This window comes from Xiphophorus maculatus, chromosome 15 (genome assembly GCF_002775205.1).
Source record: "Xiphophorus maculatus strain JP 163 A chromosome 15, X_maculatus-5.0-male, whole genome shotgun sequence".
NCBI lineage: Eukaryota > Metazoa > Chordata > Actinopteri > Cyprinodontiformes > Poeciliidae > Xiphophorus > Xiphophorus maculatus.
Genome location: NC_036457.1, coordinates 11,726,342 through 11,754,301, shown reverse-complemented (window position 1 = coordinate 11,754,301; position 27,960 = coordinate 11,726,342). Strand labels below are relative to the sequence as shown.

General features: G+C 36.4%; 2 protein-coding genes across 3 annotated transcripts; one reads left to right on the top strand and one right to left on the bottom strand.

Annotated features, from left to right (window-relative positions):
* Window positions 1–94: 94 nt before the first annotated feature.
* Window positions 95–18,522, bottom strand: snx9 (sorting nexin 9). Of its 2 annotated transcripts, XM_023347882.1 has the most exons (19): window positions 18,195–18,522; window positions 15,934–16,020; window positions 14,805–14,879; window positions 13,772–13,900; window positions 12,065–12,142; window positions 10,135–10,297; window positions 6,686–6,818; window positions 6,434–6,518; window positions 6,077–6,202; window positions 5,807–5,924; window positions 5,581–5,711; window positions 4,161–4,264; window positions 3,949–4,052; window positions 3,754–3,831; window positions 3,504–3,580; window positions 2,414–2,503; window positions 1,270–1,384; window positions 1,082–1,173; window positions 95–931 (listed from the first exon to the last, which is right to left on the bottom strand). In XM_023347882.1, exons 1-19 carry the CDS (start codon window positions 18,204–18,206, stop codon window positions 884–886), a joined length of 1,845 nt encoding a protein of 614 aa, XP_023203650.1. In that variant the 5' UTR covers window positions 18,207–18,522; the 3' UTR covers window positions 95–883. The 2 variants fall into 2 exon arrangements, with proteins under 2 accessions (XP_023203650.1, XP_023203651.1); XM_023347883.1 differs by lacking the exon at window positions 12,065–12,142 and having other exon boundaries at window positions 18,195–18,521.
* A 961-nt stretch (window positions 18,523–19,483) lies between these two features.
* Window positions 19,484–27,734, top strand: LOC102237429 (DBH-like monooxygenase protein 2 homolog). Its single transcript, XM_014469223.2, has 13 exons — window positions 19,484–20,443; window positions 20,548–20,694; window positions 21,271–21,423; window positions 21,730–21,813; window positions 22,165–22,320; window positions 22,753–22,855; window positions 22,932–23,104; window positions 24,660–24,748; window positions 24,901–24,997; window positions 25,098–25,157; window positions 26,787–26,905; window positions 27,023–27,086; window positions 27,391–27,734. Exons 1-13 carry the CDS (start codon window positions 20,174–20,176, stop codon window positions 27,547–27,549), a joined length of 1,674 nt encoding a protein of 557 aa, XP_014324709.1. The 5' UTR covers window positions 19,484–20,173; the 3' UTR covers window positions 27,550–27,734.
* Window positions 27,735–27,960: the final 226 nt, after the last annotated feature.

Below are 27,960 nucleotides of genomic sequence, written 5' to 3'. Positions count from 1 at the left end.
TGGACAGGAAATTTTGCAATACCCAAACACTGAAACATGACTCAGACTTCAGTACTTAAAGAAGAATGAAAAAGAATAATGAACCACAACTTTGTTTTTTTCTCACTGCACATTTTGGTTCTTGACAGAGTGTGAAGTGAGGCTTAACAGTAGGTCCAAACAGCATCTCTAGTTTCTAAAAGGGGAAAAAAATGTGTGTCACGCAGGAAGGAGGTGGAGTTTCCTGTTAGCTTTTGAGGAAGCGCAGGATGAAATCGAGTAAGGCACTGCCAGCAGTGAAATTGCAGAGGACGTACAATCTGCCTTTGGCTTTGCTGAACCCCTGCTTTGGCTCAGCAAGCTGATGAACATTTACATGAAACAAAAGCAATGACTCAAATAAATCTGCAGTCAGCTGAGAAATGTGTAGTAAAGCTTTTATATGTGATTGTGACAGTAGAGAACAGCTTTGGTTTTTGTAGACGAAACCTCAGTGCGTGACTGCAAATTGCAAAGTTGGCATTAATGCTGTTTAACTCGTGTAAAATGAAAGAAATCATGGCTGCTCAAAGTGCAGCTAGGATGTTGACATCCTGTGTTACAAGCTGCGGACCTTGGACAGAGTGTGTCGTATTTAATCCGTCAACACTGCTTTTCCTGAAAACCCTAAATACTGAAACCTTCCAGCTCTTGCACTCATTATTTGTGCATAAGCCGGTGGAGGAAAGCAACAAAATAAGCTGTAACTGTTGGCAAAGTCAGTGGAAGAAGAGATGGGGTCAGCGTGCAAGAAATACAGAAGTGAAATTTTAATTGTAGAGTGAGAGAGTAAAGATGCAACGCAAGCAAAAGAACTTTTGGCAGGATTTGATTAAACGTTGTGTCTTGTAGTGTGAGACTGCTCTCACATTGTAGTGAACTGACCATGAGCTTGTTTCAGCTTTGCAGCAATCTGGGGATTCAGAGAAAAATGATTACATTATTAAAACGATCATTTCTTATTTGTTTATTATTGTAATCTAGACTCTATGCAACTGCTTCCTAATTAATAAAGCAATGTAAAAGGTCTAAGCGTAACAGACTCAAAATGAAATGTCTTTACCGTCTCGTAAAACTTGACTTGCTCCTCCAGGTACTGCTGCATGACCCGGTTGTAGTCGTAGATACGGTTGCTATGGAAGTGGTTCATTTCAGCTGGGTCACAAAAACAAGAGGGGAAACCAGTGAGTTCAGACAGCACAAGACAATAAACTGCACTGTTGGATTTCAATTGCAAACACAGAGCGCTACCTTGTAAAGTGTAAGACATGGTGCTGAGACGTTTGGACATGGCTACTTTGTCGGGAGTGGTAATTTTGTTGGCAGCCACCAGCTTGTCCCCTTCCTTCACCTTGTCTATAGCTGCCTGGAGGGATTAAATATATAGTAAATACATTAAACAAAACAAAAACAGGCTTTGTAAAGCATTCAATAAACCCCCTTTGAGTGCTTAATGCTCAGACCAACATACAGCTCTGGAAAAAATGAAGAGACCACTGCTCTGAACCCTATTGAAAATATTCCACAAAATATTGATTTATGAACCCTTCCTGAGTTAAAACATTAGTATTTCTATTTATAAATAAATATGAACTTGTTTCCTTTGCATTATTCGAGGTCTGAAAGCACTGCATCTTTTTCATTATTTTGACCATTTCTCATTTTCTACAAATAAATACTAAATATTTGCTTTTAAATTTCAGAGACATGTTGTCAGTAGTTCATAAAATAAAAGAACAATGTCCATTTTACTCAAACATATACCTAGAAAAAGTAAATTACTGGTCATTTTAAGTGTTCTCTTAATTTTTTCCAGAGTTGTATCTGGAAATATTGTGTACATCACAATAGTTCAGTGTATATTGTGATTTCTCAAGAAACTCCAACTGTACTCACTGAACACCTTAACACTTGCTCACCCTTCTTTTTGGTGCTAATTGTGTTTTAAATCAATGTTTGCTCATGCTGCTTCAGATTCACCATGAACTACTTCCATTGCTTTCTTCTCTGCAACGAAAAGCTTAAAACTCCGCAGCAGTTACTGACAAAACATGTATTTAGGCAGATTAGCATAAAATCAACTGCTCACAGTAACTTCCTATATTATTTTTTCTAGACTATTCTAATCTTCATTTTAAAGATGTTCCAATCTGATTCCATGGCTTTAAGTGAATGGGCCCCTGACTAAATTCAACACCAGAGGAGTTTCTGTTGCACAGTCAAACCCAAAATGTCATCTAGGGAGTGTTATCAGGTAGACAACTTTTTAATATACCTGCCTCCATTTGTGCCCACATCTGGAAATATGGCATAGGCCATTCATATTTTGTTGTGCTAACAGATCTAGGATTTCTCCTTTACAATGATGTTTAAGAGTGTATTGGGAAATATGTACCTTATGGACCCCAATGGTATCTGGGAAGCATCCAAGGAGACCCTTATATTCATTATTGGTCTCCATGAGGAAGTGAAGATCTTTCCTAGGCTAAAAAAGAAAAGAAAAGCACAAGAGGTGATAAATGTAAAAAGGAAACAGGAAGATACTCGCAGACGTAAGAAAGAATAGAAGCAAAAATACCAAATGCTAACTTTGGAGCAGGAAATAAGAGAAGAACATGATAAGGGATAACATAGGGAAAGTCACTTAGATAACAACCCCATGGCTTCAAATCAACATTCACCTGGCTGAGAAAATTTATGGTCTGCATAACAAATCAAACAAATATCCAGCAGGGTGATCTGGTTACAGTGTACAAGTAGGTGTGGCATTAACACTTCTCACTAGTCCTTGACCATGAGAGGAATTCACCTTTGTCGTTATCAACAGTTCAGCTTCATTGGATCCTGCGATGAATCAAGAGTATGGCTATAAAATGTGTTACTAAACTATAGCCAGCAACTCACACGAGCAAAACAAGCTTACCGAGCGAATTCCTCCTCGGAAAGCTGCTGGAACAATCAAACAAAGCCAAGAATTGACTTTATTACACAGAACATTAACCAGGCTATTAAAAAACCCCAACCAGTTTTCATTTTCTGCCTTTTTAAAAATCTGCTTCAGTAAGATCTGACAAGGCATTGAACAGAACGTATTCAGGAAATGTTTTTAAATGCGGAAAGCTGAAAAGAACGATATACACGCTTAAGAAGCTTTGAGACGTTTCAACAACCAGAGGTCTTCCACTTCCTTGTTTATGATAAAAAAAAATAAAGCAAAAACCTAAAACCACCGATATAATCTAAACATAATGGATGGAAGTGAAACGTAAATAGAGGCTGAAAACTAGAACTGCCATTTTTTCTAGACAACATTTTGCCTGTTCAACAGAAAGCAGAAGATAAAAGGTTACAGACGCTGTTGTGGTTTTGATTGACTGACACTGCCAGCTGCAGAGTGAAGAAGTCGCTCTATGTTAGAGATATGCGCTGTATCAGGTGACCTACTTTCCAAAATGAATCAATATGATAGAGGCTGAAAAGTTTACCTGCTCTGCCACCAGCTGGGCTATCTCCTCGTAGGTCTTTCCAGCTGCCGTCAAGGCATCGGTTAGAGCCGACTCACCTGCAGCAGATAAAAATATGTCTTCCAACAGATTCTGTCCATTTTGTGATAACCTGCATCTGATTCTTTTATTATAGTTACTGAGTTACAAAACGTAATCTGAAAATTGTAGCTGGAGACTGGCGAGCGTCTTCTGGAAAACATGAGTGTGCTGCCAAAGTGTGAGCATCTACCTTGGTATCCACTGCTTGTGAAGACAGTAGAGAGGTTCTGCAAGGCTTTTCCTATTCTCTGGTATTCCTTTGGCAGAGCTGCAGAAGATAAATGGAAACACTCAGGACAATAAGATTTTTGATGTAAGCAATAATTTCAGAACAAAGTGAAGCTGCAGCAAACACTAATTAAGATTCCCAGCTGCGTGAACGTACGTCCTGTGCATCTCTTCCAGTGCTCGTTTCCCACAGTGAGGATTTCCTTCACGCTGTCGTCCATGGCTTTGGTAAACTTACTGAACTGCTCACATTTCTGCTCCCTGGGAAAAGAGAAACACATGTGGCATGCGTAAACTACATGTGCTCCGAGCACATCAGTGGCTGCTTCTTTGAAGTTTTCTCTTTTCAGACAGTTGGGTTTAACTCACACTTCTGAAGGATCCAGGTCTGCAGCTTCTGGCTCGATTGTGGTGAAGATCATCACTCCAACCGTCTCATCTTTTTCGGCTTTTCTCTTCCCCATCTTCCAGTCCTGTCACAAACAAAAGTTAGTGCTTTGCAAATGTACTGTCATTTCTTGAACATGTTCACATTTTGTTATACTACAACTGATTGAGACTCTGCCAGCTGTAGAGTGAAGAAGTCGCTCTATGTTAGAGATGTATTCTCTCACGTTGGTGACCTACTTCCCGAACATGTGCATAATTGTAAATGAGCCATGATATATGATTTTCAATCATTTTTAAGCAAAATATTTGAAGTGTGACAAAAATTTGTAACCATGTAAAAATTCATTACCAAATGTGTAATTGCATCCTTGTAATATTACAGCTAAGATCTTTGAAAATTCTCTGAGAACATTAGCAAACAAGTAGCACCACAAAGAATGAGGAACAGAGCAGACAAGGAGAGAGACAACATCCCAAGCTTTAAACATCTCACAGCTCTGATCAAGCAATAATCAGTAATAATGCTGAATAATTCTTGTGAATATGTTGCACAGAAAACTTGACCTTTATAGAACAGTGGCAAAAAGGAAGATAATGGTGAGAGGAAGTCAAGTAGGAAGTCTAATTTAATGTTTACCACAAGGCGTGCAAACATGTTTAAGAAGAAGTTCTGGTTAGGTGAGATGAACATTTAACTTAACTACAACTTTAATTTGCCTACACATAGAACACTGAGTGCGACAAGAAGCTAAAACTGTTTCACAGTGAAACATGGTGGCAGCATCAAGGTGTGGTAAGATGACTGAAGGTAAACACAAGGCAAACCTGGACAAGACTGGAACAGTAACTTTACCTTCCAGTAAGATACAAACACTTAAACAGATAGTCAGAGCTACAACAAGATGGCTTAGATAAAAGTATGTGTGCTGGAATGGCCCAGTCCAAGTCCAGACTTAAATATAAATGAGAATCTGTGGCAAAACTTGAAAATTTATGCTCCTCATTCAATCTGTCTGAACTATTTTGCGAAGAAGAATTGGGAAGAATTTCAGGTTTAAATATGCAGAACTAATAGAGACATTCTCCTGAACGCATCCAGTTATAACTGCATAACTGGACTTTAAAGATTTTCATTAGTAAAACTTTTAAAAACAATGTATCATTTTGACTTACAATTCAAATGATGCTATTCTGTGAACAACCAAGTTTGCGATTGTAGCAAGATCCCAGAGATATGTATACTGAAAGCACTGTACCTCAGAAAAACAATAAAATAAAGACTGCAATCATGTGTTTATGGTGAACTGCTTGTTTCCTCAACAAAAAAATAGAGTCAGTTTGAACAGTTAAGCTTTGCAATCTAAACATACATTTTCCTGGAAAATATAATACATTGTACCTTTTCATCTTTGTATGTGAGGAAAAGCTGGAACACATCGCTGCCAGAAATAACAGGGTGTCTGCACATCCTGGACATCCAACCCTGCAACCGCTCCATGCGCATCTTAATAAACTCCTCCTCAAAACGCCCTTAAAAAAATATTATATATTTATTGTGGTGCTTGCATTTAAAATACCAACATACCATTCTAAATCATTTCTAGCTAGCGTAGAAATGAGCTCACCTGTCACCTGCTTGTCTGGCAAAGAGGGAATTGGAATGGCCGACCCAAATTTGTCCAGGAGTCTCTCATAGAGCCAATCAAAGTGCTTGTATCGATGATTGACAGGTCGGTTTGTTGTCTGCAAACAAGAAACATGTTAAGCAAGTAGAAAAAAACATCCACTTAAGACATTAAATGTATTATTTTCAGATGATTTCTTGCAGTCGTAATGCTAAGGCTCTAGTTTATCGCAGTTTATTTTGCATTGTGGAGAAGAGTCTGCAAACTCACATTGGGTGTGATTTGGTACTCTATGTAGCTCTTGAGGCCGTACATCTTGGATCCTTTCTTGGGATCAGCTACGATGCAGTCTATCTGGGTTTCTGGGTAAGACCATACAGGACCAACCTCACCCACCTGAGCATGCAACACATAAACCTTTAGAAGAGAACCCAAGCACTCCAAAAACAGTCAAAGGAAAGTGACATTCTCATTATGACAGTGATGCTAAATGTACTAGGCATCTTAAACACAGCATGTTCTTGAAATAAGTCAAAGATGAGATAACGAGTGCAGCTGTGGGTTGGTTAAATCAGATAGTGCTGGTGTAATTTTTGTGAAACGCGGCTATCATTAGGGCTCACATACGTATATTGACAGCTTGTCTTTCCCTTTTGCAATCTGTTTACACAGAAGGTAGAGCTCAGGACCAGACTTGGAGAATCCTGGAAATCTGTTAAAAAATAGGAATAAAAGTCTCTTGATTAGAACATATTGCTACAATATAAACTCAGATGATTTAAAAATTAGAATCAAAATGCTTTTACAGGCTTTTGTTGCATTAGTCTATATAACAAATGATTTTGAAGCCTCATGTACAGAAGACTTAATAAAACGTACTTATTGAGGGATATTTTCATTGACGAAGCATGCATTCCTCCTCTCTGTATTCCACCAGCTTCCCCAGATTCTGTGTAGACGGCACTTGATTTCATGTCATCCCATTCATCATCCCACTCATCATCCTCTGCCGCTGTAAAAGAAAGGTGATTCAAATATTATTGTCTTTAATCAGAGTGACAAGGTCGCATTTGTTCTCCAGTAGTTATATTTAAAATTGTTTCCTTTTAACAAAATTGGTGGAATCGAATCTTAAAATAGGGTTGCACGATATTAGAAAATCATGCGATGGCGATATTGTGGATAAATATAGTGATAGTAACACCCTTTGCAATAAGAAAACATTTTCCTCTCTCATCTGATTTTCATCGTTGTGCCTCCAGATGTTTTTCTGACTTTCAACATCTTGAGCACTGAGATGATGGAGTCTTTTGCACGGAGCACTCTCAAAATATTGCTGGAATGCCGAGTGTGAACTCGTGATGCCTTATATTAGCCAAAAATATTTTTTTGCAGTATTATTGTCACATACATGGTTATTGCAGTTGCAATATATTTGTGATAAATTGAGCAGAACTACATTAAATGAACTGGATCAATGTAAAGGTTGACCGTCCCTGACAAAAGCAACTAGATCAGTACTTTTTGAGTCTCTTGGGTCAAATTCAGAGTTTACATTTTTCAGGCCAAATTTAATTCTATTAAAAAATACACATGTCCAAGCTCAGTAAGAAAACAAAGCAAGAGCTCAGTGATGCTGAAGTTAACAGTCCTGTGCATTCCAGGATTAATTTTCTAAGATAAAGGGAAATCTTTGAGTCAGAGAATATTTCCCCATTTGATTCAGAAAATGCAGTAATGATGATACAACTTTTTTCACATTTGTAAATACTGTAGTTAGCATGCTTTCTAAAAAAAAAAAAAACATTTGAGCACTTCAATCATCACATCAAACCAGCAGGTTAAAACTACACCACATCCATTTCACATGTTAATTTCACAATTTGTTCTGAGGCATATTTCCTTTTCTGCTATAAATTATGTTCATCTACTATGCTGAACCTCAATGCTTATAAAGGACTGAAACTAACAGGTGAATAAATTATCCAAACATGTTACTGCTGCCACAAAAAGATGCAGCTAGCTTAATCTTGCACTTCTTTTGCAGTCTGTTAGAAATATAAAAACATGCAGTAAAAAACAGACATCTAAAATCCTCTAAAACATCATGGAGAAACCATGTCCAGCAGTTTCTAATGACACAGTTGTTAATCTAGTGTCAGTATTGAGCTTCAAGCACATGCTTTAGAAATAAATGCGATTCATTTTGTCCCACCAGAACAAGAAAACATCCATTCGGGCAATAAAGCAGATACCTGTGTAATCAATAAGGTAAGGATATGGGTAGATGTCTTTGGCTAAGAGAAAGAAAAGGGGAAAGTCTGTTCATTTTTCTCATGGCAGCTCATTTCCTCTGTTCCTTTTTTTATTAAAAAAGCATCAAGAGAATTTAAAATCCAGGTGGAGTCATTTGTCGCTGTGAGTCATTAGTGAGGCTAACTTTTCCAGTCTGGCAAAAACAAAATTATGACTCAATAGGCTACAGAAAAGCTGGAGCATTTCACAGGAGAGGAATAGCATCAGAGTTAGATTTGCTCCTACACAGACATGAATGACATTTCCTAACCAGATGACATTTCAGTATATTATCAGATAATTTCACAGTATTTATAGCATTTTTCAACTATTTCAGTGATGAAAATGCATCATGTGACGATACATAAATAAATTTAGTTTCATTTGCATGTGCACTGTAAGGATGACTTGTTTGTGAGATAATAAATAAATAAATAAATAAATAAATAAATAAAAGGAATTTTAGATTGGGCTAACCAGGGTTTAGGCCCAAATCTGTCCAAATATTGGTCCAAGGACTCAGAAGTCTGTGGGAAAGATTTGTTATTATAGTATCGTAGATTTTGAGGCCTTTTGCAAAGTAGAGAGACCAAATAACACCAAGTCAACATGTAGCACTGAATCAAAAGGTGCTTTGACTATTAGCTTTAGTATGTGTTCATTTATCCAACCAGGTTTTTTAATACACAATTTTCCCTCTAACACTTTAGTTAAATTTTCTACTGTATTGTACAGAATACATGTTACATTAAATCCTGAAATAGTTTATGAAAAGTGCATTTATTCATTTTGCAAGATATAATTAATAAATAAATCCAGTGCATATAATGTTTGCATGCTGTGGAGGGCAGAATATTTTATTCTGATGAAAAAGAGCATGAAACCTAAACAAATGTGCATTTAATAGGTCTGATCTGCAGGTTATGAGAAATATTTACCAAAACACACAAATTGAGACCTGTTGTGAGTTGGGCTTTAAAACTGTGCCAACTAACAAATGTTGGAGCAACCGACCTATTTACTGTATCTACTTCATTTACTGTAAAGGTATGCTACCAGATGCAGCAAATGGTGCAGCATTATCACCACATGCAAGAATGAGAAGCCTGTAATTTATCTCTGACAGACAAAGTTTTTTCTTCTCTGAGGCAATATAAATCTGAAAGTGATGAGATGCTCAGAGATTTATAATATCTTCCTGGTTCACAACGGGAGAGACTTTTTATTGTTTCTACTTTACTGAATAAGCTTCTATAGTCACATGAATGTTGAAGACTTTAGTCTTCAACATACAAGCACTTATATTTCTTTATAGTTTACAGTATATATAACTTTTTTGTTCTGGTTATTTGTGCTGCACATGAGCTAAGATAAAGGAAATAATTTGCCCCTATAGTCTAGATTTTATTTTTATAGTCTATTAATGAGATATCTACAAATAGATTTTATTCTAGAGGACGTTATTGTAAAACATGCTAAAACTCATTATGAGCCATCTGAGTGGCTATTTGTGTCTTCACTAGAAGTTTTCCCCAGTGTATTATAAGTCTGGCGGGCCACCAGGCTTTACTTGCCTTAGGCCAGACTAAGCATTGTTTATTTTAAATAGGGCTTTGTACACCAGTAACGGTGACAGTAAAGACGGATTGGGTTAAGTTTATAATCGATGTATTGAACTGGGTGAGGGGTTATGTGCACCAATTGCGCCGTTCCTGAGCCTGCCCGTTGGCCTCAGACATCATTATTCAAAAATTATGATGCCTTGCTTGTGCACCTCCAAATTTTTATAACTTAACATTTTTCAACACAAAAACATGCCGGGCTGCTGGTGGACTGCCCTAGCGCCCCTGCCACCAGACTTAGCAGGTTCGAAACCCTGATATTTAATACAAAAATCAACATTTAGTACATAAAGTCAAAAAAAAATACAAAACTAGCATCTAAACACACCTTAAAGCTCCTCTGGAAACATAATTCTAACATAACACTAAGCCTAACATACACAGCTGCTGTTAAAACAAACTGTTTCTTACCTGGGCCTTGGTAAGCCTGAGGGTGACCCTGTGATACATTGCCCCAGGGGTCAGCAGCACTCTTCCCAGTCTGAGTGCCCTCTGGATTAGACGCCCAGTTGTTGCTTGTGCCCCCTGAAGGGTCTGCATTCCATGCTGACCAGGGATCATTACCATTGCTGGCCTGAGAGAGACATACAAGAGAGGCAGTGAGGGATCAGAGGGAGGACTGTGATGGCAGAGAGGAGAGAGAACAGACACGGTCTGTTTCATGTGAAGCCAACAGCAGTCCTAAATCAACATGCTTTTTAGACGTGGTGCAGACCAGTCCTTCAGCGGAGCATACATTAAGAAATGATTCAGCAATGACAGCTTGGTCTGTAATTGTTGTTTTTTGAATGAGCTTTCATCCAAGTTAGATGAAATGTTGCAAATTTGCAGAAAGATACATGCTCAAACGCAATACACTATGCTTAGGTTACTATGTTTTCACAGCACTTATAAGCACTGAGATAAACTCCATGACATGCTTCAAAAACTTGCATAGAGAAGCATGCAACCGGATTTGTCTGTGTGTGCATGCCTTTGTAGGTTAAAATTTGAATACTGCTAACCAAACTCTGCTGACTGAACGTAGACTTTAATGCAAACTGCTGAAAGAAGAAAATTACGTAATGCAGTTATGAAAAAAAAAAGTTTTTGTTTTAAAGTTTTTAAAATGTTTTACTGTATTCACATCAAATCAAGAAATGATTGCTTATGTCGAAACAGTTTTATGAATCATAAATACATTTTGCCTTCACTAAATGAATAGTTGGGATGCTTCAATTGATCAACTGCTGCTTGAAATTGTCTCATTTCCTGATTAATGATTAATCAAGAAATGATTAATTATTTTCTGACCTGATTCAGGAAATAACCTCCTGACCTGACCTGGTGTGATCTACTACTGTAGATCACACCTTTTAATCAGTGAGTGAATATATCATAGCCGTCAATTGGACCACCGACAGCAGAATTACAGTTGACTAATTTTTAGATAAATAAGGTTAAAGGAAGCAGTTTACTACAGACGTATCCCTGGCAGTTCATGTGGTATACTAGCATTTACACAGCCAACATTATGAATTATGAATTGTAAAATTTGTGAATTTTGTTTTGAAATAAGCTAAATATGATGCTGTATTCTCATTAATAAAAAAGATATAAAGCTGTAATTTCATTATACTTCTTTAGAAATTGCGATGTTTTTGTCAAACATTGGTGTCAATTGAGATGAATACATATTTTTCTCACACTGTCATTCTTATCTGCGATTACAAAGCTTTCAAGACTTTGAGGAACTCAGGCTCTATCACCACTGCCAGGTGTGATGACTTCCTGCAGGGAAATTTCACCAAACAGCCTAAATGTATTATTGGCATGCAAATGTTTATATTGCAAATACTGCATTGCAAACAGTCTGTAGATATGTTTAACAGTGCACACATTGATGATGCAATAATACAGTTTCAATATTATTTTGGAGCTCTAGATGACTTGATCTGAGATTTCCAGTAACAAAAAGGGGAAAACAGGTTTCCGACTGTTGATGTCTTTGCTGTAAATATTTTCTGAGATCAATCAGAGAAAAATCAGATAAAATTGGTAATGTCTTTCTTTACAAAAAGTGGACATTTGAATCAGTCTAGAAAAGTGCAATCAATGAACATTTAACAAAGAATCCAGATTCATATTTTCCAGTCTGGATGATGATTTGTGTAATCTGGAACCATCCATTTGTTTGCTCAGTGGTGCAAGGTGAAAAAAGAAGGTGAGAGATCATGCGTTTTTAGACAGAATGTGAATGTGTCAAAGCAGATCAAACAGAAAACCAAGGTGAGAATGGTGAAGACAAGACGGCTCAAACTAATGCCTCTTGTCATGCTCACAACCCCCAAGTGGCATTTACCTCCTCGGGGGACGGGAAGAAAGGGGTAACTGGGGTGTCTGGGGTGTCTGGAACGGGATTCAAAGCCCCAGATTCCACCTTGAGGGGAATAGAAGGTGAGATGAGAACAAAATGCCTGCAGAGGGGGTTAAAACTGAGCAGAGAGTGGGTTAAAGTGAGGCCTCAACGTATGCGCTTGAATAAGTAAGAAGCAATGAGCGACAAAAGCTGACACATTTTCTGCAGTGACTCTTAAACATACTGTGCCCCAAACATTTTCACCAATCCAGCAGTGCGCTCTTTTTTTTTTTTTGTTTAAGCTTCTGGCTGCTAAAGACAGAAGAGTCCACTCAAACAATTTCCTCTCAGTTCTGCAATATTGCATTTAAAAATATGTCAGTTTGAAATTATATCTCTCACTGCAGCTGCTCTCACTTCTGCATCTGGGGTTCACACGAACTGAACAAAACTGTGAATCAAACACACTTCTGCTTTTTTTTTTGCTTGCTCTTCAACACCACTCCATCATACAATGCCTCATCAAAATGTAAAGAATATATTTTACAGCTTGTTATGTTAAATGTCTAATTATTTTACTGGACAGACCAACCCAAAATGTTCCATAACTATGGATTTGAATAACCAAGGTGAATGTTGTTCATTTTTAGGTATAAAGACCTGAAGACAGTGGTGTGCATTTGTATTTATATCTTTTTTTATTATTCTGCCACCTCAAAAGAAAATGAAGTCACAAAACATCATAAAAACAAAAAAATAATCAATAAAAAATAAAATAAAATACAAAAAAAAAAACGGCAGACAACCGTAATCAGAAAACCATTCAAGAGGCCTGAAGTAACACTGGAGGAGCTACAGAGATACACTCCACAGGTGGGAGAATCAGGAGAAAATTGAGTCTTTGTATTAAAGTGGCAAAAGAGAAACAATTAATCAAAGAAAGCTGTTTGCCACATATTATGCAAGGAAGATAAAAGTAGGGGCTCTAACATTGCCCCATCAAACTGAAAACCACACCCCGATATAGAAACATGGTGGTTGCAGTATCATGCTGTGGAAAGTTTCCTTCCACAATTACAGGGAGGTCAGTGAGAGCTAATGGGGAAAAAGATTAAACGAGACACATGGTAATTCTCATGAAAACCTGCTAATGACTGCAAAAAGATCTGAGTCTAGGATGGAGGTTCAGCTTCCAGCAGGACAATTACACCAATCTTACATCTAGAGGTGGTCAGATTTAGATCAAAGCACATTTATGAGTTAAAATCATCAGGCAGGGCTTAAGAAAAATGAGCAAAATCTCTAAAGCTGGTAAAGACAGACCCCAAAAGACTAACAATACATATGAATACATATGCACACCTGTGTGACAATAAAACCAATACGTTTCTTTTCACTTCAAATTTAAGTGCTACTTTGTTTAAGTCTACGATAAAAGATTTTCCAAAATAAATTAGTTTGGAGTTGTCTTCTGACAAAAACGTATGAAAACCTCTTCAGAGCACTTAAAAAATAAAAAAAAAAACAGAAACGTGGTTGGTGAAACATGGTAGGTGGTCTGCTTGTTATTGTTGTGTATTTTCGCCACTTGTGAAGAGGCTAAGCTTCCTCACATGTGGAGGAGGAGGCTTCCCAAGCGTTTTCTCCTCGCTTGGGGAGGAAACAAGAAGTCAGGTCAGCAACATTATCTTCACCAGCTTGGCACCTTACCTGGTATTGTGCAGCTGTTGATAGAGGTGCAAATGCATCAAAGACAGAAAGGTCCTGATATGCGACGTTTTCTGCATTTGAAGGGGGTGCCGTCGATGCTGCTGGAAATGCAGGAAATTCATTTTTGAACTACAAAATGAAAAAGAAGAAAAAAAATGTTTACACTAGGTGAGAAAAAAATTCATGTAATTTCACCATAATGTAATAATTTCTAAAGGTATGTTCTTCTATGGTAATGTGATTGCCTTCTTGTATGTCTTCTCCAGATTGTGTTAACAAATTGTGACGGCACAGGGTGGTGACTTCCATATATGCTCTACGACTCAACCACAACGCAAAGCTTATTTTTATTTTACTATGTCCTATTTTCTCCAGCATACTAACAAGGCACAAATAGTTGCTGCTTGAGTACTAGAGAGTCTGTGTTTTATCAATAGCCAAAACATGAACTTTAACTGCGATTATCATCTGGAAGTTTTTAAGAGTTGGGCATGAGATCTAAACAGCTCTGGAGCAGCTGGAGAGTCAACAAAAGGTCAGGCAAGCTTGTTTGGACTATCAGAATAGTTGAATCTATCTTTCACGTGTACACACAGGCGTTACTCTGGGAGTTGTTGAGGAAGGTTTTTACAGAGGAGGCTAAACTGTTAGCATCCCTGACTTTACTTTTATTCAGAGTCTGAATGTCTTTAGAGTGAATCATATCCACGGATGCAGTCAGAGAACCGGATCAGGCTAGACACACACACAAACACACACTACAAAACACCCTAATCAGCAGATCCCTGAAGGAGGAACATCCTGTTGTGATTTCAATGTCAGGCGAAGCGACAGCACCACAGTTAGCATATGCATCCTGGTATCTGATGGGGAGGGCACACACTCTTCTCACCCTGACCTTATAACATGAAACTATCAACTTTTGTTTACAATTAAACTGGTGATATGTTAGTGTTAAATAGTGTTTGCGGTGAGACGTTTCCTAAATTATCCAGCACAAAACACGCTTCATTATCAGCTCTTTCTGACTTACCTCAATGTAATCTTCAGGCACCAGTCCAACTTCTCCTCTTGAATTCTGTGCTTCAATCCAACCCCCTCCAATACCCTAGAATGAAAAGAGAGTCGGGATTTTATGTGACAGAGAAGCACACCATAGCGCAAAATACTGAAATGAAATAAAAGAAAAAATGAAACATTGAAAAAAGTTTTTTCAATTGATTGTGTTAGAATGAGCAAGTCAAAGTCCTCGTCAAAATCCAAATAAGTATCTGCTGCAACACTTGAAAGTCAATGTTTACAGTCACTTCCCGTCTGATCTGCATGAGCTTAAGCTACATGAAAAAAAAAAGACGGCAAATTTCCATCGATTTCCAAAGCTGGTATTGAGGCATCATAAAGACCTGCAGCTCTAAGTGGCTCAACACACTTATAGCTGAAAACAAATGTCGTGCTTTGTGTTAGTCTGTCCCATAAAATCTCAATAAAATCTAATAAAGTTTGTGGTTGCAATGTGACGACAGAAGAAACAGAGTGGCATAAATATTTTTCAACGCACCGTAAGTTTATATGGTGCCATATTCAACTATGAAGGAGATTCCAGCAGATAGCTTAAAACAAAGACTGACATTTGGAAGCTCTAGATCTTCTATGAAGATTTATAAAATTCCCAGCTACAGCCTATTTGGCAACGACAAAAAAAACAAAAAAACACACCAACTCTTCCAGATTTGGTTCTGACAGACTTAGACTAGAAAACTATGTAGGTCAGCACAGCGCAAGTAAGCTTTGAACTGTTGGCAACTGACTCTAATGACATCATGTTTGTTCAGTCATTTGTTCCCCTCTCGTCCGTTCTTTCTTGTTTGGTAAGTAATTTATGAGACAGCACTTGAGCAACACGAGATCATGCGATCTTGCTCTGTTCAGCTGAGTCAGTTTTCAATGCCAAAATCGTAAAGAGCTTCATACAGGCCATCAATCTTGTTTTCATTATTATTTAACTTTAAACCAATTTGATCCAAAACAAACTCTTTCCTCAGTAAAAATGCTAATAAATCTAAAAAGAGTATGACTTTTACACACAAATATCTGAAAGCTAAGGTCCTGTCTACAATAACAGGACAGTTTTAGTTTTTCTTTTTTCCCCCTTTTCTTATTACCTTATTGGTGATAGTGATTGTCTCGCCTTCTCTCACTGTCAGCTCATTGTTGCCGGGCTCAGCGGCGAAGTCATATAAAACCTGTGCCTGAGAACAAACAAGAAAGAATGATCAATGGTTTTGTTGCTTAAACATTAATGTATGGTCAGGACATTCAATGACCCCTGTGGCAAGCTAACAGCTGTGAAGAAAAATAAGGGTAATGACAAACAGGTCAAACTAGTTATTTTAGGTAAGTATATGCACCACCATTCAGTAGTGAAAAATAAAATAAATAAAAAACGCAGAGAAAACTTTCAGCGGTGGAATGTGAGGCAGAACAGAGATCTGCTTGAGTTTTAGTAAAAACTGGGATTATACCCAAGGGTAAGTCATGGAAGTCACTGCAAAAAGGCCTCACCATTGCAGGCAAAGTTGTCGTTTCTTTTCAAATATCTTTGAAAATGATTTGTATATTTATCATTATGAATAACAAAATGATTCTACCTCCTATGTGAACAGTTTGGTAAAGATGTATCTACTTTTAGAATGCTTTATGTCAAAAATATGAAATTTATCAAGCGCAGAAACCAAAAAGCTCATAAGCAAAACCTGGAAAGTTACTTTATGTGTTTTGTGTTTTTAAGAAAAAATGCCATAATCCATATTTTAGATATAAAGCTAAGATTTTAAGCGTTTAAAAAATATTGGCATCATATGTTTTAAAATTGGGCTGTATTGAGGTATGCATAGAAAATCATAAGTAGAACCCAAACTCCTCTGTATTGAAAGAAGCCAGATATGGTGGTTTTTGAATCTGAATAGGTTATGTCCTTGCTGCCTCCCTCTCCTGGCGCGGACTACTCGGATGAGACCCCAGGCACACACACAATTTGCTGAAAGGACTACATACCCCTTTTGGCCTAGAAACACAAAATGATTCATCAGAATAAGATGTAGAGTGTCATTGAAGAGAAGAGTGGTTGTGTTTCCATTCTAGACCTGTTACCCCAGTGACTTGATGTCAGATAAGCGGGGGAAAATACATGTAACAGCTCAACGTTTCTCTTATGCTGTTCCTGTGATTTATAGTCAAGCTTTATGGAAAGATTTATTGAAAGCTTTAATTGGCATGCCTGTTAAAGCTCAAATGCATGCACAGTAACAGAACAGACAGCCTGACTAACTTGTGTCAGCTAACATCCACTTACACTATGAAAGGCAAAATGTATAATATTCTACACAATAAGGTTGGAAACTACCACTACATTTAATGGGTACTTAGTCCATATTTATGTTTAAACATATACAAAATAAACTTGCAATAACTGACTTTCTAAACATTATTAATGTTATAATGAATATAGCATACCATAGTAACTGAAAGAACAATTACTATTTTAATTTAAAACAATTTACTCTCTTTGATTTGCTTTAAATACAACCAATTGTGGTTTATTTGATAAAGATGAACAATGTAAAGACCTATGCCTAGACTGTAAGAATTTTGATAACTGAACTATTATTTTACTTATTAAAAGCAATAAAAAAAAACATGTGAAACTCATTAAATTATTTTGACTTCCCAGAAAGGATTGGACTGAAAATAATGCATAATATTATAATAAATAATCTCTATATATCAGCTCTGATTATTTTATTAACAAAATAATTTTTAAAAAGCAAAAGTATTAATTATCAAACAGAATTTATGTTTTGTTTTCTACTTTTATACCTAAACACATCTCACATAATTCATAATGAAATGCATCAAAATAACGTTTAATATTGAGATATAAATATACATTAAATAGTTTCATAAAATGTAAACAACACCGCAAAGTGATTTAGTTTTTAACTGTATTTTAGTATTTGACTATAAAATGATTCCTCCTCAATTCAGATAGCTGTCCTACGGCTGAACCCGGAAGACTACATTTCCCAGAATTCTGCGGAAGTAGCAATGACCCGCACTGTGGAGGCTGTAAAATGTCACAAGACAGTTTCTTGACGATACACATTTTCCATGTTTACCAGAAGCAGTTGTATCACTTTTACTCCATACACCTGTACAGTAAGCAACCACGCGTTTACAGAATACTTAAAGATGAGTTTAATTTGAAATGTAGTTTCAAAAATATTCACAACACTTGACAAACTACAACTCTGACAACCCGAATCTATTGCTAGTACAAACACAAAAAACAACTGGCAGGGCAAACCGCAGGGGCCAGGGCCGAGAGCAACACGTCTAAATCTCTCTGGAAAGTTAACATTCCTACCTTTAACGCCATTGTGGCAGCATTGATCAATCATTACAGAAACAGGCCCCGTGTTTTTTTTTAAGATTCCCAGTCCTCAGCTGGTCATCTCCCCCCGCTGCTCTTCAACTGCTGCTGGCGAAGAAAACTCGACAAGTCCTCCCTTCCGCGAGTCTTCGCGTCACAGTCCTCAGCAAACGACTAAAAACAGTTTAAAGCTTTTAAAAAAACAGGCGAGAACTAAAGAAAAGTGACGACGGAGCAGATTCGGAGCGAAAGAGCTAAGTTTGAACCGCGTAAGGAGCTGCTGCTGACAGCGCGGAGGAGGGAGTGACCTGAGATAGAGAGAGAAACCGGAAAGGTATTTCAGGTCCGATATTGCTCCCCACAGACTTAACTCTGAAATTAATTAAATTATAAAATTTATTTTAAAAGTAAAATATCTTTATTAAAAGTAAAAAAAAACAGCTATATTTATTTATATTTTAAAGCACCCCTTTAGCTCTACTTCCTTACCATCTTTTCAGTCAGTACTGTACTACAATAACAAAAGTAGCTATATAATTGAATTGTATACGTTGAATATTGAAGACATCATTCTGGATAGAACACATTAATTCCAAAAAATATATATTATAGTAATTTAAAAATACCATGCTCTTTTAAAAGATCTATGTGCTCTCCGAGTATTACTTGTGATTGTCATGATTGCTGTACCAATCTTCTGGGAGCCACTCTTATTTATCTGTACATGTTGCAGATAGTTCAACTGCAGCAGTTAGAGGAGTGACCTCACCCATGTTCATCTTGAGTCGTTTCTTTTTGCAACGTCTCCCTCTGCTGGATTTAAATTGACATTACAATGCAAGACAAGCTTTATTGCTAGGTAATTTAGTAAAAAATTCATATTTAACTATTTATTGTTAAATAATTCTACCAAATAATAAGGCTACGAATGTAAATGTCTGAATTAAAAAATATCTGAATTTAGCAAATATAAATAATTTTGCGATCCTAACTGATCTTGTAATTTAAATATATGGTTTCAACTTTATGTCCCTTAATGCAGTTTATCCACTTGCACTTTTAAAATAATTTTCTTCAAGGATCATCATCATCATTAGCGGTGCATACAGAGTTCTTCTTTAAGTTATTTGGAAACACTTTACTTCTTTTCCCTTAACTGATATGGTTTGTGAGTTTAAGGTCAGTAAAAAGAGAGCCTGCACTATTCACATTCCTACAAATGAGGTTGTATTGAATTATATGATGTGTTTGATATATGAAAGCATTTCGAGGAGGGAGGGAAATGGGAAAGATACTGCAGGTTTCAGCTTCACCATCTCCTCATCGCCTCCTCATATATCAAACACCTGAATCCATTTGAACTGCCAGCAGGAAAACAGTAAAAATGAGTCGTTATCAAATGGTGAAGAGCTGCTGCTGCGAATTTAACCAGAAATTATAATCCACTGACCAAAAGAACAAGCAAGTCATTGACACAGGATGTTGATGTGAAATAATGAGACCTTTAACGAAGGTGCACAGAATTTCAGTGCTCTGATGTTACCCAGAAACATTCAGACATGTGGAGATTTGAATCTAGTTTTATATATGAAAGCATTTCGAAGAGGGAGTTTAACCAGAAATTATAATTCACTGACCAAAAGAACAAGCAAGTCATTGACACAGGATGTTGATGTGAAATAATGAGACCTTTAACGAAGGTGCACAGAATTTCAGTGCTCTGATGTTACCCAGAAACATTCAGACATGTGGAGATTTGAATCTAGTATAAATAGAAAAATATGCTTAAGTGTCAAAAGTTGCAGCTTGTTTTCTTGAGAATTCTACAGAGGGAGAATGACGAAGCACTTTCTGCCCGTATCACTTGAGCTCATCTAGCAGTGCAGGTGTGTCACTGAAAGGGGTAGGAGGGCGTTTGGCAGCTCCACAGCCATTGTGCTCAGTGTCTAGATTTCCAACCTCAGAGAGACATCATGTCTGCCCCGCTGTGTTTCGTCTCCATCTTACTGGCCTGGATGGCAGGATCACGGGCCACAGACTACAACCTGCCTTTCATGGAGTACCTGGACAACGGCAATTTGGTCCACCTGAAGTGGGGATTTGATAATGTGCAAGGAAACATAACATTCCAACTGACAGTCAACACCACAGGCTGGGTCGGCTTTGGTTTTAGTCCTCATGGAGACATGGATGATGCAGACATTGTAATGGGGGGACTTGGATCCAATGGAAGCTATTTTGCAGTAAGCAGATACTTTAAATATTAGTTGTTAATATGATTTTGTTCATGTACAACAGAAACCAGGAGTTATTGGTGCCTTAAATGTGTTTTCCTTCTGCCTTTTAGGATTATTATTCAATAGGGGAGAAAATGCCTGAAAAGGATGAGGAGCAGAGCTACACCCTGCTCTCCATGATTGAAAATGATGGACAAACAATAATGACGTTTCAAAGGCCAATAGAGACCTGTGATGAAAAAGACTTCCATATCACCGTAAGGCAATTTATTCTGCCAGCATGTTATAGGTTATAGTTATAGGCCAGCATGTCAAAATATTAAATAAGCTGTTGTATTCACTGAGCTTTCACAGCTACAGGGTCAAATCATATTGTACTTCTATTCTAGACTTTGTTGCATTAACCTTAACGGTGAAAAGAACATTTATCCTTTCTGTTGCACAATATGTTGCTCTGTTGATTCTCTATAACCTATTTATCCTATTCTAAGTTTAAGTGTACAGCTCAGGTTTCAGCATATTACAATGTAAAATCAGCTGTCTTTGTTGAGCTTACCCCTTACCTGGGATAAGCTCAGGTAAGGGGTGGCCCAACTGCTTAAGAAGACAAAAGAAGCATTAAAAAAATGCCCCAAACGATTTGAGGCAATAGAAAACTGTCTTTCTATAGAATATGTGAAATATAATACTGTTTCTGTGAGAGAAGGAACAATTTTGTATGTTTTTTTCACCGTACATGTTTCTGTAAGAGAAACATGTACGGTGTTTCTGTAAAGTTTTTCTGTTATTTTTATTTTTATTATTATTTTGTTGTAAAACCTCTTGTCCAACAGGCTCAGTCCATTAAGCTAATCTACGCCTACGGTGCGACAGATAACATCAAATACCACGGGAAATTTAGAGGCACCAAGGAAGTAAATCTTCTCAACTACATGCCAAAGACCGTCCCTCCTGATGCCAGATATCTCAGTGTGAAGGTGGACAAAGTAAGTAAGAAAGACAGCAAATTGGGGAAGAAACTGACCAATACACAAATTAATAATTGCATTCTATTTAAACACAATTATAGAATTTTGGTAATAAGATTTTCAATAATACTTCAGAAAACTCAAGCTTGTTTTTTTTTTAGCATATAGTAAAAGAGAGAGAGAGATAACAAAAATGGCAACTGATCACAAGAGTTTACATGATACACTGACAAGTGTACAAACTTTAATGGAACATATGTAATTGAAATTGTATTTTATTGATGACAATAAAACAATGTGTTATTTTTTGTTTCTAATTTGCAGATCACTGTCCCTTCCAACAAAACCTACTATCACTGTAAAGTAATGAAGCTTCAAGACTTGCCCACAAAACATCATATTTATCAGGTAATGTCACTTTCTTTAAAGTAAATATCATATCAGTGTCTTAAATTTTAGGTACAATTGAGTAATTTATATTCATATCTAAACTAAAATATTAGCTTTTGCTAATTTATGTCGGAATATCAGAATATATTGTGATCTTACAAATCCATGCCACAGTGTTCATTTCTATAGGAAATGGTTTTGAAAACGATCTTTTTCACTTCATAGTGTTGCTATATTCCATAAAATCCTATTTGAATACACTGAATTGTGTTACTCTTTCAAAGCTGCAAAATATTACTGGTGGCTTGTGCTATTGTGATGTTAACTGTCTAATTTGAGTTAATCATTAAATAATTTCTTACCTTTTAGATTGAGCCAGAGATTGAGCACCAGGAAGTCGTCCATCACATGTTGCTGTATCACTGTCCCTCTTTTGTGAAAGAACCATATGATAAACCGTGCTACATGGGTGAAATAGGAGACGCCTGCTTTGGAGTGGTGGCTTCATGGGCAGTAGGAGGAAGAGTAAGGGAACATGACCTGTAAATATTCTTAAACAATCCTAAGACTAAAAGTAACTCCTGGTGATGTCATTTTAGAAAAAAATCTTAGAATTTGTGGGGTTCAAAGACTTTTTTTTTTCTAGAATTTTACCTTGATAAGTTACAGGTTATTCACAAAGCACCTTAGGCCTTGACTCCTAATATGACAAAATATTAAACAAAAGGAGGATCATTTTTAGTGAGCCTAAAAATGCCCTAGGCAGGGAAGATGGTGGAGAGACTTACAAAAAGGATCCAAACATAATTCTTTGACCCACAGACTGAGTTGATTTTTGTTGAATATTAAGTTCCTACCTTCTTTGGTATATATTAATGTCAACCTGTCTAAATATTTTACTGCCATTATTATTGAATGACCTATTATCATTGCAAGCATCTTTGTCTGAATTCTTAGGCATATGAGCTTCCTGAGAATACAGGTATTCCCATTGGAGGAACTCAAAGTGGCACATACTACAGGTTGGAAATCCATTACAATAACCCACAAAAGAAAGAAGGTAACCTACTTTTTGAACAAAGGCTTTTTGTTTGCCATTTTAGGAGTAATTTAAATTTCTTCCTTTTGTTGCACAGGTATCATAGACAGCTCAGGACTGAGGCTTTACTATACAGACAAACTTCGACAGCATGACGTGGGCATTCTAACTACAGGAGTGTTCCCAGTGAGTTACATGATGTATGACATCCCTCCAAAAGCAGCAGAGTTCCACTCATATGGCATTTGCAACACGTCTTTGTTTTCACAGGTATGAGACTCTGTATGCAATAGACAAAACAGCAATTGTGTTACTTATTCTATGACCCTTGAACCTTTTTACATTATTACAACCACTTACCATAAACATAAATGTGCAATTTTGGGATCTGAGCTTTTTGAAGGACTGGTCAGACAAAAACTGCTTACATTTATGGTTTGCAACAAGCAGCATTGATGGCTAAGAAAAGAGGTGGAATAATGTTGTTTTGTTAAATGAGGCCTAGATTGAACCTTTAGGCCTAAAAGCAAAGTACTATAGTGGAAGACTAACACTGTCTGTACAACACCTTGTATATAACATCACCACTATAAAACATGGTGGTGGCAGGATTATGTGGTGGGAATATATTGCTTCAACTGACAGAGGAAAATGCTTGGAAGATGGATGGAGTAAAATACATCAATATATCAATATGATGCTACAAAAGCTTTGACATTCCTTATAAACAGAACATTGAACCCTAAACACACAGCAGAAGCAACAATGGAATAGTTTTCTTTATTCATGTTCATGTAGATCCAGTCAAAATGGGCACCTAAATCCAATTGAGAATTTGAGGCAACACTGTCTGAGTTAAATTTATTTTATTACATTGGGACATTGCATATTAATGGGCGGACAACATTGCCATAAATACAACAGATTTAGGGAGCTGCTAATTTAAATCTGTGGTCGTATACAACAAACAACACAACACAGAAAAATAAGAACATTAATACAATATCATAAAAATAAAAAACACAAGTTTACAATAAGAGCAACAAATAAAAACAATTAAAGAAAAGAAAATATTAACTGAGACAGAAAGAAATGATCAGTGCTGATTACTGACCAACTATGCTTCAACTGCCACTTAAACGAGAAATAGGTGAAGCCATCTCCTATGGTGACAGCTTGGCAAGGTATTTCAGCAGCTATGCTTTAACAAATAGAAAATTTTGTATAAAGAAGGATTTTCTGATTTGAACCTTACAGTTCTGTTTGTCATTTTCTTCTTTATTAACATCCTCCAAGGGAGGAGGAGCCTTATCTATTGTTCACTTATAATTGAAACTGTTGTTTATAAATCATTTGAAGTTCTCTGAACTGAATATAAAATCCTAAATTATGCAAATATGATATGACTGCAGCCCACTATATTTTGATGGTTTTTTTTGCAAAACTGTTTCATAGGTTTTAATGTAGTTACACACGCAAATGACCACGTTGTAAGCAGTATTCAATGTGTGGTAAAATCATGCAACATTTACGGTAGAGAGGTCAGTCTTGAGATGTGGAAAGCTGGAAGAAAAAGCCCAAAAGGACTTGAAGACGTAAGTGCAGCTAAAGGTGCAGCATGCCACAAACCTCAATTTTTTATTTGATATTTTTGAGAGCCACGTACAGTTTTTCCTTCACACTCTACTTCATTATCATATAAAGTCAGAATAAAATAATAGAAATCATTGAATATGATTGTGGTTTTAACATTATAAATCGCAAAAATTGTGACTACTTTTGCCAGGCACAATGTATTGATGCAAGTTTTCATTTCCACCCACAGCTTGTGGACCCCATACCTGACCTTCAAGTGTTTTCAGTGCTCTTGCACACTCACTTGGCTGGCAGGAAAGTCAGAGTGGGCCACTTCAGGTGAGAAAAACAAGATGAGTACTTGCTTCACGCCAGCCACCCACTCTTTAACCTGAGGCGTAACATCATACCAAAGAAAATACATTTGATTTCTAAAGCACAGAATATTTGGTTTTCAAACATAACTTTATATATGTGGTTGATCTTTCTAGAAAAGGAAAGCAAATAGATTTCTTGGGAGTAAATGAAAACTACAACTTTGACATGCAAGAAACTGTCAATTTAGGAAGCATCAAGACAATCAAACCGGTAAGCTTTATTAACTTCTTTCAGCCAAGAACATGTTTAGTAAAAGATTAAAACACTTTGGACTCTCATGATGCTAAATTACTTGTTTCTTTCATTTCAGGATGATGAGATCATTGTGGAGTGCATCTACAATACCTCAGATCGCACTCAATCCACTATGGTGGGTCAGCCTTGTTGTATTAACAGATATTTACAAAAAAACAAATAACAAAAAGAGAAATAGCTAATTCAATGTCAGAAACCAAAACACATCAACATTGCTGCAAAATCTTTATTTACATTGATCGTTAAAAAATCATGCCCTGTCAGATCTTTTAACAGAAGAGTAGTGTGGTCTTTACCACATTATAAATTATTTAAATCTGATATTAGGTGTGCAAAACTTGACACCACAATTTCCAACCTGCCATTATTTATTAAGTAAACGAAAATAACACCAAAGTGGAAATGTCTATATATATTTAAAAAAACAACGAAAAAAAAGGAAAAACAAAACAAAGACACTCTCCAAAAATTTACAGAATGTAGTAAACCCTAGAGGGTAAAAAAGACTGTTCTTAACATCCACCGTAAATGTAATTTACGGGGAACTGAACCGTAAATTACCTGAACTGTTGATTCATTTACTGAATCAACAGTAACCTGAACTGTTACTGTTCGCAAACCTGAACTGTTGATTATTAGATTCTAGTCCTTTGAATAAATTAGGAAGTACAGGTTATTCTCTGTAAATCAGAATATTATCAAAGTTCTTTTATTTCACTAATTTGATTCAAAAAGTGGATATAGCATATAAATTCATTAAATGCAGTGTTACATATTTTAAGTTGTTATTGCAGTTCATTTTGGTGAAACTTAGAACTAATATAAATCCATAATTCAGCTTCTCAAAAAAGTTTAAGATTTCTTATAAATTATGAAGAATTGTTACGACTCTTATGTTATGAACTTATTGTGGTCCTTACAATCAAATGGAAGACTGCTGAAATGTTGTCAGTTTTAATTGAAAGTTGAGTGGAAGATAATTTTAGCGTGGACTGTATATGTAATCAGTGCTTCAAAACTCTACACATGTATTAAAGACATGGGCTACAACTCTGGAAAGCAAAGTCACTGGAGCCCGAAGGAAGAATGGGCAGACAGAAAATCCAAACTGTCTGAGGTCCAATTTAAAATTTCCACAGTCACTGAAGATTAGGAGAACAAGGTCATCTGCTGATGTTAATCTACTGTGTTTTCTCAGCAAGGGCATTTTTTCACTTTATTCTCTAACTGCTGATAAACGTCATGGAGATGCTGGTTTCATTTTACAGCAGGGCTTTCTGACATAAGCCCTGTACAGAACCTTTGAAGTATTTCCAACGGAAGAAATGAGAAACCAGACAAACTGAGGGCGGATTTGATTTTGTGATGCACTGATGCTGGGATTCCTGCAAGAGAAACCTGAATAAATGTGTGCATATACCGTAAAGCACAGAGACATGCTTTTGAGTAGGCTCTCATTTCTGTCATAAACATTATCGTTTTATTATTGGTCTTATGGAATATTTTTGATTTTCTGATAAACTGACTGAATGAACACTTGTGATTTTTCACTCTGTCTGCTGTGAATCTATTGCTTAGAATTTAAAGTGAAAGACTAAAGTAAACTTTTTAAAGTTATTTGTTGTGTTGCACCTATAGTGGCATTATATAGTTGCATATTACAGTACCAGACTTTAAGATAATTCCAACATATTTTTGTTACATTAATCAATGTGTTTTAAAAATAAGGAAACTTATATTTCAGATGGGTTTGTCCACCTCTGACGAGATGTGTCTGGCTTTCCTGTTCTACTACCCGGCTATCAATATTACTTCATGCACCAGCCGCCCAAATACAACACTTCTATCCACCACAGCTGATCAGTAAGAACAATGGAATTAAACACTTGCCATTTTTGCTAAGTTTAATGATTTACAGTGTAATCGTTTGTTGCAAAGTTGTTATCTTGTTTTTAATACTACTTTAATTATTTCTGACAGAATCGCTGAGTATCAGAGCTTGATGAATGCCCTGCCACAAGTTCAATACATCTCTGATACCAATGTAAGTTAACAGTGTCTTCCCATGGGACATTTATTTTTCTTTTCAGATTGGGCAGTCATAAGTTTAAGCAAATAGGCCCGGTCTGTCTATTCAAATGGTGTGGTTATACAACTGACTTTTGTTCTGTTGTAATCAGAATGAATTTTCTCTGTCACATAATTTTTAACATTTTGTTACACTGGTTACTTTTATTGGTAATGTAGCATATTTTATATATGTTATGTTTACAAAAGTCTACTACATTATGTGTAAAAATCACAGCCAGTAAGAAGATTTGTTTTAACAACTTCTGTTACCATTGCAGTACAACTCATCGGTTTACAGATATGGCACTGTCAGGAACGTAATGGGGACGCCCACTGCTGCTTGCAAAAGTACAAATGCTGCAAGCAGACTCTGTACTTCCTGGATGTTGAAAGCTGGAGGAATCATCCTTCTGCTTCTTTCAATTGCTGTAATGTAGCATGGCTGTATGTGAAACAGATCCATATGACAACTTAGAACAATTAATATTGAATGAAATAGACAATTTTGAACCTAAATTATGTTTATGATCAATAGGTGTGTTAGCAAGTATAAGAGATTTTTTATGAGTGGATCAATTTATATTTTAGTCATAAAGCACAATAGAGGCTCAGTAGCTGCAATTTTAACTCTATATTAATATATATATATATATATATATATATATATATATATATATATATATATATATATATATATATATATATATATATATATATATATATATATATACAAAAATGATTTTCATGGTAATAAAGCAATGAAATGTTGGAAATAGATTTTAGTTCCAGAAAATGTCACTCACACATTTACTTTTAAATCCTCTTCATTCCTCGCACTTTCACAGTAA

Coding starts and splice junctions, on each gene's coding strand:
- snx9 (XM_023347882.1), bottom strand. Junction 5,925..6,076: donor AGTACCAAATCACACCCAAT/GTGAGTTTGCAG, acceptor TCTTGTTTGCAG/ACAACAAACCGACCTGTCAA. Junction 4,053..4,160: donor GACCTGGATCCTTCAGAAGT/GTGAGTTAAACC, acceptor CTCTTTTCCCAG/GGAGCAGAAATGTGAGCAGT.
- LOC102237429 (XM_014469223.2), top strand. CDS start 20,174: ATGTCTGCCCCGCTGTGTTTCGTCTCCATCTTACTGGCCTGGATGGCA. Junction 23,105..24,659: donor ACACGTCTTTGTTTTCACAG/GTATGAGACTCT, acceptor TTCCACCCACAG/CTTGTGGACCCCATACCTGA. Junction 24,998..25,097: donor GCATCAAGACAATCAAACCG/GTAAGCTTTATT, acceptor CTTTCATTTCAG/GATGATGAGATCATTGTGGA.